Source organism: Pan troglodytes, chromosome 16 (genome assembly GCF_028858775.2).
Source record: "Pan troglodytes isolate AG18354 chromosome 16, NHGRI_mPanTro3-v2.0_pri, whole genome shotgun sequence".
In the NCBI taxonomy this organism is placed as follows: Eukaryota; Metazoa; Chordata; class Mammalia; order Primates; family Hominidae; genus Pan; species Pan troglodytes.
Genome location: NC_072414.2, coordinates 32,772,598 through 32,782,030, shown reverse-complemented (window position 1 = coordinate 32,782,030; position 9,433 = coordinate 32,772,598). Strand labels below are relative to the sequence as shown.

The 9,433-nt window shown below is 52.6% G+C and overlaps 2 protein-coding genes across 4 annotated transcripts in view; one reads left to right on the top strand and one right to left on the bottom strand.

Moving 5' to 3' along the window:
- Window positions 1–643: 643 nt before the first annotated feature.
- ZFYVE19 (zinc finger FYVE-type containing 19) lies at window positions 644–8,148 on the bottom strand. Of its 3 annotated transcripts, none has more exons than XM_003952634.6 (11): window positions 7,533–8,148; window positions 5,961–6,082; window positions 5,743–5,793; window positions 5,231–5,349; window positions 4,985–5,130; window positions 4,444–4,552; window positions 2,311–2,514; window positions 1,796–1,875; window positions 1,402–1,500; window positions 1,143–1,270; window positions 644–1,065 (listed from the first exon to the last, which is right to left on the bottom strand). In XM_003952634.6, the coding sequence occupies exons 4-11, from the start codon at window positions 5,274–5,276 to the stop codon at window positions 987–989; spliced, it is 891 nt and encodes a 296-aa protein (XP_003952683.2). In that variant the 5' UTR covers window positions 5,277–5,349; window positions 5,743–5,793; window positions 5,961–6,082; window positions 7,533–8,148; the 3' UTR covers window positions 644–986. The 3 variants fall into 3 exon arrangements, with proteins under 3 accessions (XP_003952683.2, XP_003314673.2, XP_016783441.2); XM_003314625.5 differs by having other exon boundaries at window positions 7,331–7,618; XM_016927952.3 differs by lacking the exon at window positions 1,402–1,500 and having other exon boundaries at window positions 7,331–7,618.
- DNAJC17 (DnaJ heat shock protein family (Hsp40) member C17) overlaps window positions 7,734–9,433 on the top strand; it is a 41,272-nt gene continuing 39,572 nt past the window's right edge. The window contains exon 1 of the mRNA XM_001146222.5: window positions 7,734–7,835. Coding sequence (XP_001146222.1) covers window positions 7,758–7,835 — 78 coding nt within the window. The 5' untranslated portion in view covers window positions 7,734–7,757. The remainder of the gene's footprint in view (window positions 7,836–9,433) is intronic.

Genomic DNA, 9,433 nt, shown 5'->3' with positions numbered 1-9,433 from the left:
CATAACCAACAAGAGGGACGCCAATGGCAAAGACTAGTTTCAAATCCCAGAGAGGAAGTAACAGGAAAAACCTAGCTGGATCTGAGAGCCTCAGAAAAGGCTCCTCCAACCAAAAATGATGCAGGAGGTAGACCTTAGCCCGAGGGCTCTTCATAGTTGGTTCCAGCCAGGGGCAGGAAGAGAAACAGCAGACGCAATGCAGAGGCATCTAAAGGGTACATGCCGAGAGGTCAGGCATCCGGTTAGGGCGCATTACTGAAAGAGAGATACTGAGACTGAATGGCAGGCAGGTTGGGACAGGAGCCCTAGGAGCTGGGGTCCTTTGCCAGTAAGGCAGGAAGCAGGGTGTGTGTGCATTGTTCCTGCGTGCATTGTGTGAGTAGTAGAGAGGCTGAGAAATCCAAGATGGTGGGGACTAGTGGCTAAGTGGGGCTGCCCAGAGCTGGAGCACAGTTGAGTTGAATGAATACACGTTTACTTCGTATGAGGCCACCAGGATGGGTAGGGCTGCTCCTGCCTGGAGAAGTTCATAGGATGGCTCAACCTTTTCCCCCATTCCCCACAACTGTGCTTACAGCCTGCTCTGTTCCTGCCACCTCTCACAGGGCCCAGGCTCACAGGGTTGTAGAAATGAGTTGCTGGGCCCAATGAATCAACATACTTTATTAGATCCACTAAGTGCCAGGGGAGGGGCCTGTGCCCTAGAGCCAGGTTACAGGGCTCACCCGTAGATTCAGTCTGGTCTCTCCCCATCATGCCTCTCACTTCCAGTCTGGGCTTCTAATAGGAGGGCCCCGACTTCTTCCCTCCCAGTCATTCTCTCGAATGGAGAATCTTTCCTCATTCCAGGGACACCAAGGCTCAGGAAGGGACCTATCCATCATCAGTAGAGCCAGACAAGCTCTCCCATCGGACGTCCTGTGGCTGGGCCCAGAAATGGGTGCCGCTGCCTGTGGGACTGCCCTTCCGGGAGGACCAGGGTGTCTTCAGTGCTCTTGGCCTGCACGCGGAGGAGAGTAGGCAGATGTCTGGTGCTCTTTAAGCTCAAAGGCATCGTGGCCCTCTCTGTGGAACAAAGGGATACAAGTCAGGGATCCAGGCAGCCCTTGAGCTCTCGCACAGAACATTCCACCTGCACCCACCGGAAGCAGCGGGCACAGAAGAGGTCCCCATCGCAGCCAGCGCAGCGTAGGGTGGCATCCTCATTGCAGATGCAGCACCAGGGGAGCTCCTCTTCCTCAGCCTCAGGCCTGGGGTCCACATCCTGGGCCTTCAGGGATCAGAGAGGAATGGAGGAAGTAAGGTACCCAGTGGGGTGTGTGAGCTGCTGCGGGAGCAGCCAGCCAGGCAGGAAGCAAGGCTGGGGGCAGCCTGGGGGTCTGCATCTGGGGCTTTTCTCACCTCAGGCTCTGCCCTGTGGGGTTGGGTCCAGGGTCGAGAAGCCTGCTCTGCAGGGATGTTAAAGCCACTTGCCTCATCCAGGGCAGCTTCTTCAGTGAGCTGCGGACAGGGTGAAGACGTACCACTCCCCTGCTTCAGGCCCAGGCCCTCCATCTCCCAGTATTTCTGTGCACTGTGGACTTAGCTTCTCAAACTCATCTTTTTCTTTACTTGTGGCCTGTGACTGCTGATTCCCTATCTCCAGAGACCAGTGGGCAGGTCTGGGTCTGGGTCACAGTGGGGGGCCCAAAGAGAACAGGAGCTTCACAGTTACTGTCCACCCAGCCCCAGAGTAGAGGTGGGGCAATGAGGCGGAGATGGGACAAGGGGTGGCAGGTGGGTAATCCAGGCCCACCTGTTGCAGGACTCTTTGGATGGCTGTCTCCTCATCCTCGTCGTCATCACTGTCTGGGAGGCGATAGTCCTGGAGGGTCACTTGAAGAGGGAGACATGGGAACAGGGGATGGGGGAGTGAGGGTGAGAGATTTCACATGAGTGGCTGCCCTCCTGCCTCCCAGAACTGGTTCGGTTCCCAGGGGCACTTATTCCAGAGCTGAGAAGCCTGTTCAGCCACCCTGATGACCTGTCCCTACCTGCCCCAGCCCTGCAGGGCTGGGCCATCACTGAAGCAGGCCTGAGGGCTAGGTTGGGGGCTGGAGCGAAAGCCTCAGCCCCTGAATGGACTGAAGGTCCCCTGCCCTCATGGCTGCCCCTGACTCCTCACCCACTGCTTTGCTCTACCACCTTCCTTGTGGCTCTGGGCTGGGCTCAGTAGATCTCTGGGCGCAAATACCCCCAGCACATGACTCAGCCCTGCCAGGGAGGCCTTGACCAAGGGATACCAGTGAGCAGCTGCTCCCCAGCCTTCACCTCTCTCGGGGTCCTGTCCCCGCAGCACGGCTAGTCGCTTGGCCAGGGCCAGAATCCGTTCCTGCCTCGTGTTCTCCTCCCGCAACTCAAGTGCTGCCTCAGCCAGCAGTCTGCTCTTCTCCTCCTCCAAGGACCAGTTGGCCTGCCTCTTGGAATTAGTGCTCCCTGGGCCACCCTGGTTGAGGTCATTCTGGAGAGAGGCAGCTGGAAGGGGTAATGCCATCAGGGAGGCCGAGACATCCCAGTATCTCTCCTCAGAAGCCAATGAGCCCATTTCTCAACCCTTTCTTTTTCTTTAATAATTTTCTTTCTTTCTTTCTTTCTTTCTTTCTTTTTTTTTTTGAGACGGAGTCTCGCTCTGTCACCCAGGCCGGAGTGCAGTGGCGCGATCTCAGCTCACTGCAACCTCTGCCTCCTGGATTCAAGCGATTCTCCTGCCTCAGCCTCCTGAGTAACTGGGATTACAGGCACGTGACACCATGCCCGGCTAATTTTTGTATTTTTAGTAGAGACGGGGTTTCAACATGTTGGTCAGGCTGGTCTCCAACTCCTGACCTCGTGATCCACCCACCTCGGCCTCCCAAAGTGCTGGGATTACAGGCGTGAGCCATCACGCCCAGCTTTTCTCAACCCTTTCTAATCACAGATCATCAGCTTTTTGCTCAGCACTAGCGCCTGTGGTTTCTATCACAAATAAAATCAGTATTCCTCCATTTTTCCAAATGTAAAAAACTAGTAATTTTAGCCATGTCTTTTCCAACCACATCCATCCCCATCTACCTGATATTTTAACATTCTGCCCTAAGGGTGGGCATCCTATGGTTTGAGAATCACTGCCCTAAAGGATCAAGACATGATAAGGCCCAGGTTCAGCCGATCTCTTTGCCTTTCAGGGCAGGAATTAGCATTTCCTGGGATTAGCACAGAGAGGGCAATGAAGGAAGCTAAGAGCTTGTATATCACTGGGCAGGAAGAATTTTACCAGATTAGGTGTGGCTCTGACACAGTCACCTTCAGTTTAGTGTTTCAGAGCAAGAGGTTTAAAATCACAGCTTTAGGTTTAAGTCTCATCTCTGCAGCTTAATAGCTGTGTGACCTTGGTCAAGTTCCTCAAGCTCACCAGGCCTGTTTCCTCATTTATAAAAAAGAATAGTATGTACCTTATAAGATTTTTTTTTTAAACAGAGTCTTGCTATGTTGCCCAGGCAGGTCTTAAATTCCCCGGCTCAAGCTATCCTCCCTCCTGCCTCTGCCTCCTTAAGTGCTTAGGATTACAGGAATAAGCCACCACACCTGGCCTCATAAGATTATTGAGGATATTCAATGAGATTGTGCCTCTAAAGCAGGATTTCTCAATTTAAGTTCTCTTGACACTTTGGACCGGGTAATTCTTCATCATGATGTGCTGTCCTGTGACAGAGTAGATTTAGTAGCATCCCTGGCTTCTATCCTGTAGGTGCCAGTAATATCCTCTGGGTTTTGACAACCAAAAAGTCTCTGAATGTTGCCACAAGTAGCCTGGGGGCAAAATCATCCTTTGTTGAAAAACACTGCTCTGAAGCCTTCAAACAGCACTGTCCAACAGAATGTTCTATGATGATGGAAACGTTCCATATCATGTTCTATATCTGTGCTGTCCAAGATGGCAGCCATGAAGCCCATATGGCTACTGAGCATTGAGATGTGGCTGGTTTTACTAAATAGCTTCTTCCTCCTTATCAACATCATGATTGCAGAGAATATTCACTGAGTACTCACTATGAGTCAGGTATGTTCCCAAGCACTTATTGGATTATCTCATTTACTCCTCCTGATTTCCCTGTGAGGTAGGTTTTTCCATACATACCTTCATTTTACACATGAGGAAAGTGAGACTTAGGTCAAGTAACTTGTCCAGCATCACACAGCTAATACGTGGTAGAAATGGGAATCACTGTCTGATTCTAAAGCCCGTGCACTTAAACACTAGACTTACACTGGCTCCCTTTGGAGTAAGCACTCAATGAATGGTAACTCTTATAACGTTGATCACTCTCTGATTTATATTCATCTCCCAGAGGGTGGACAGCAGAGCCTCTCCAGTCTGGGGAAAGAGGTAGGGCAGATTCCTAGGGAGCCAAGTGGAGGGGTTACCTGGGCCTCCTCCTTTCCAGCTTTCATCGATAGCCACCTCAGCTCTCAGCTGCGTTAGCAGATCCTGTGTCTGCTGGGCTTGGGTCCTGGTGTCCGGTGTGTGATGTGCCTGCACAGACGAGGAAACCTCAGTGGAGAGCAGGGGTAGCCCAGAAGCAGTCTAGGTCAGGGATGGATGCTAAGTAGTTCTCAAAGCCCAGGGAAAGGAGAGGGATCCAGGGCCCACATAATCAAGTAGGTCTGGCCGTCCCCAACAGGACTGAGGGGCCACTTTTTCCTGCCCTATCCCATCGTGCTGTTTGTCCCTGGTCCCCGGGTCTGGTAGCAGGCCTGAGGATCAGGAGGTAGGGGTGGGAGGCTTTGCCAACTCCTGCAAAGTACATAAAGTACAAAGGTTGGTGCAAAAGTAACTGAGGTTTTTGCAATTAAAAGTAATGACAAAAACCACAATTACTTTTGTATCACCCCAATACCTGTATCTGGGCTTCTGCTGGGTCTTCCCCCTAGCACCCCAGCTTCTCTCCTAAGCCATAACACTCACCGGCTGGGGGGTTTGAGAAGGTAGAACTCTGCCCTGCAACGCTGCAAGTCGTGCCTCCATTTCCTGGGTGGAAGGGATGGAACCCTGACGTTCATCCTTTAGGGCAGCCAGCCGTGCCTCTATCTCTGCCTGTGAGGGGACTAACTCTGCAATTGGCATCGGGGGAGCCTTGTAAGGGCCAGAGGCATCTCAGTCCCAGAAGCCCTGGACTGTGTCCTCTAGGCAACCCCATCTGCCCCTGCTCACTGGGCTTGTTCTCCTGGCGGAGTCGTGCTAGGCGCTCAGCAATCATCTGGTCTTGTCGGGTCAGTCCCTGGCTCTGGGAAGTGCTGGGCTTCTGCTTGGCTTCCAAGGCTGCCACACGCCTGGCAGGATATGAGATAGAGGCTCTTGAAGAAGGCAGAGGGGAAGAGTGAAGGCACCCACTCACTGTTTCCCATTCAAATCAAATCATTTCTGGGCACCTAGGGAGGGCTCCAATGGGCAATCTGCTGTGCCCCTCACTCATGTCACCCTGCAGCCCAACCTGGCTGACCAGCCAGAGGGTCCAGCTGAAAGGACAAGCTCTACCAAGTGCCTTTCCTGGAGAGAGGGCTGAAGAGCTGCTTTACCAGCCCAAGAGGGCAGTCAGGAGCCAGAGAGGAGAGCATTCTCCTGATTCTGTGCTCATTTTATCTAGAAGATGGGGGGAGGGTCTTTCCCTATGGCTCCCTTATCCTTTCCCCAACGCTCTTTGTCTTTTTCTCTTCAGCACTTACTTCTTATAGTTCTGAGGTGGTGACCACTTGGAGGCATTGGCAGAAGACCCTCTACAGAGAAGAAATCTAGTGTTATAAATCCTGCCATCCCACCAAGCAGTGCCCCCAACTCCAAAAACTTCCTTGGCTGACTCTCGCGACAGAGTACAAAGCTGTGAGGGCTGGCCAGATGCCCACTGCCATACTTGGCTGAACTTTCACCCATGCCTGCCTCTTACCTGGTCAGGACCTCATGGCATTGCTTGCAGACTTTCTGTTGGGTGTTCCCAGTCCGAGGCACTGCTGCACTGAAGCTTAGGCAGCCTGAACAGAAGGCCCTGCCACAATTCTTACAGCCGTACTACAAGAAACATGAAGCGGGAGATCCCCCTCTCACCCGCCCCTGCAGGCTGCTCCCCGGGACTCTCCAAGCACACACAGAGAAGTCACTGAAGTTATGACCAGCTGCTGGGAGGAAGAAGAGGAGTGGGGCCCCTAAGGCCTAGGGATGGTGAGTAAAGCAATTCCTCGGTTTCCAGTACCTTATTGAAGCCAAATGAAGGTTTATACAAAATTCCCATGCTTTCTACCCTGTCTTCAATTCCCTGACCCAGGGATGTAGAAGACAGATAGATAAAGCCCAGTATTTCAGGCCACTGACTCTTCCACAAAGGAGAATCAGAGAGACAGGGCAGAGCCGATGCCTCCTCTGCTCTTGCAGAGATGGAGGGAGGCTTGGCTCAGGATGGGCTAACAATAGCCTCCATTTATTAAGCACTTACTATGTGCCAGGCACTAAACCCAGTACTTAACATTCATCATGTGATTTATTCCTTACAATTTACACACATTATTTTACTTAATCTTGATGCCAACCGTGATTATCCTTATTTTGAGAGGGCCAGAGAGGTTACATAACTTATCCAAACCAAGGTCACCGCCTCAATAAGACAGCAGAGCTCAGATTTGAACCCTGACTCCAAAATCCAGGTTGGTGAATGCTGCACGGTCCTGCCTTCCTACGTGACACTAATTTACTCCATCTAGTTCCCATCATCTCCTGGTCAGAATCCCTGGCCACAACTGAGGCAGAGGGAACCTGCAGTTTACCAGAGGAATCTGGCAGGTCTGTGATAGGGACAGGACAGTCAGCCTTCACCATGGTGCCCCGGAGGCAGGAGGAAGTATGGTAATCTAACTCCAGCGACCTGGAGAAGGGCAGGCTGCGGGATGGGGAAGATTTCAGAGCAGAGGGAGTAACGGGCTTGGTGTGATGGACACCGCGCTTCGGAGGAGCAGGGTGGAGAGAAGAAAACCGCCAGATGCTACACTGGGCCGACAGAAAAGAGTAGCTTTGCAAAAACGACGGCAGCGCGTTTTACAGTTTATAGGGAACTCTCACCTAAAGCACTTCAGTGGACCCTCACATAAACCCTGAAAGCGAGAGAATGTTAGCCCCATTTTACAGAAATGGAAACTGAGGATCAATGACTTCATCAAAACCACACAGCTGGAAAGGAGCCGTAAGACCAAGTCTTTGGACGTTAAGTCCCGCGCTTTTCCCTCCTCTCCTCCCTGGCCCTGCAGCCCTCGGGGAGGGAAGACTCGCCTCCTTCTTGAAGAGGGTGAACTTGACAGCGCAGCCGTAGCACCTACTCTCCATGGTGGCTCCCAGCACCGCAGGGTCTGCAGAGCTGAGATCACGCCGGCCAAGTCCTGGGCCCCTTGGACCCTCACCCCAGCTCCGCCCTTCCCTTCCCTGCCCTGCCCCGCCCCACCCCACACGCCCACTGGCACTGTCCCGCCGCGACCTAGAGCAGGGAATCCGGACGCTCTCCTGCAGCCAGCGTACGGCAGCGGCGGCAACGGGGGCTGCTGGGAGTCGTAGTTCATTCACGATTACCGGCCTCCCTCAGAGTCAGTCAAGCCTGACCCAGAACACAATTCCCAGAGGGCTAGGCGCCGCTCGGAGCCTGCAGTCCTCACGCGCGCTTAGACTCTTGGGAGTTGTAGTACGAATCCGTCAGGCCGGAACCATGGCAGTGACCAAGGAGCTCTTACAGATGGACCTGTACGCGCTGCTAGGCATTGAGGAGAAGGCAGCGGACAAAGAGGTGAGAACGGTGGCGAGGAAGGCTGATCTTGAGAGGTCTGGCGGCCCTTCCTGTCCTAGCGCCTCGGCAACTGCTGGCATCCGCTCTCCAGGTTCATTCGGGTCCTGGGCGGGGAGCGAGGGTCGGCGCTATGCCCTCCGCAGGCGGGCTCCCAGACATTTCCTGGACGGTCCGAGGGCCTCAAGAGGAAGCGGGGTACAGAGGGCTCTTCGCGCCGGGTGGCTGTGGTCTCCCCGTGGCCCCTGTCTTCTAGAGGCCGCGGGGCGAGGCAGCAAGGAACGCTAGCCTCCTCTGCGCCTGCGCAGTCTCGGCCTCCGTTTCCGCTTCTGCCTTGACTGTGACAAGAGGTGCCTCATTTCAGTCTCTTCTGCAGGCTGATTTAATTCTTCCACTTAGAGCCTAGGACGAAAGAAAAGTAAGATCTCAAAGCCTCTCCACTCCCTTTTCATGCCCCTTGCCAATGTGACCGATGACCCTGCTGTCTCTATTTTCTTTTCCACTCAAGCCCATTGACTCTTTTCAAGTAGCTGATGCCCTTCTCAGCATGTGCTAGTTAGTGGGCTAAAAGCAGGAGGATCAGAAGGTTAAGGCAGATGGTATAGAGGTCCATGCTACCTTAGGTGGTGATCAAGATGCCAGGGAGTGAAACACTGATCAAGCTGGATTTAGGATTTCTTTTATCTCCCCCTGGATCATGGTGGTAGTTTTAACAATATACGAAGGAGAGGCGTTCATCAAATGAAAATTAGTGCCCAACTGAGCCGAGATCGCGCCACTGCACTCCATCCTGGGCGACAGAGCAAGACTCTTTCTCAAAAAAAGAAAGAAAGAAAATTAGTGTCTACTAGGCCGGGCGCGGTGGCTCACGCCTGTAATCTCAGCACTTTGGGAGGCCAAGGCGGGCGGATCATGTGGTCAGGAGTTCGAGACCAGCCTGACCAATATGCTGAAACCCCGTCTCTACTAAAAATACAAAAATTAGCCGAGCGTGGTGGCACGCACCTGTAGTCCCAGCTACTTGGGAGGCTGAGGCAGGAGAATCACTGGAACCCGGGAGGCGGAGGTTGCAGTGAGCTGAGATTGCACCACTGCACTCCAGTCTGGGCGACAGAGCGAGACTGTCTCAAAAAAAAAAAAAAAAAAGGAAAAAAAATTAGTGCCCACTAATGTCCCAGTACTTCTGGGCTGCCCTGCTCATGGGGTGAGTGAGCTTTTGAGAAGAGGAAGCTCTAGGGCAGAAAATCAGAGAGACCCAGAGGGCCCTTGAGAAATGCTGTCAACCTGCACAAATCTGTCCCCTGCAGCCGCAGCTGAAATCAGAAATGGCCATGGGATGTCTATGAAGCATCAAAAGCATCTGCTCCACCTCTCTCGTGTTTCAATATTTTAGGATTAATAATTCCTAACACCTGTATAATGCTTACTATGTCCTAGACAGTATTTTTTTTTCTGGATAGTATTCTAAGTGCTCTATGTTTACAAATTATTATTTTTTAAATTCTTTATTATTATTATTTTTTATTATTGTTTTTGAGACAGAGTCTCGCTCTGTCGCCCAGGCTGGAGTGCAGTGGCGCGATCTCGGCTTACTGCAACCT

Excerpts from the sequence above, each read along its gene's own strand:
- ZFYVE19 (XM_003314625.5), bottom strand. The coding sequence starts at position 7,384 with ATGGAGAGTAGGTGCTACGGCTGCGCTGTCAAGTTCACCCTCTTCAAG. Across the intron at positions 5,794-5,960 it reads TGCCATGAGGTCCTGACCAG|AGGGTCTTCTGCCAATGCCT; the intron begins GTAAGAGGCAGG and ends TCTTCTCTGTAG. Across the intron at positions 1,501-1,795 it reads TCCAAAGAGTCCTGCAACAG|CTCACTGAAGAAGCTGCCCT; the intron begins GTGGGCCTGGAT and ends CCCTGTCCGCAG.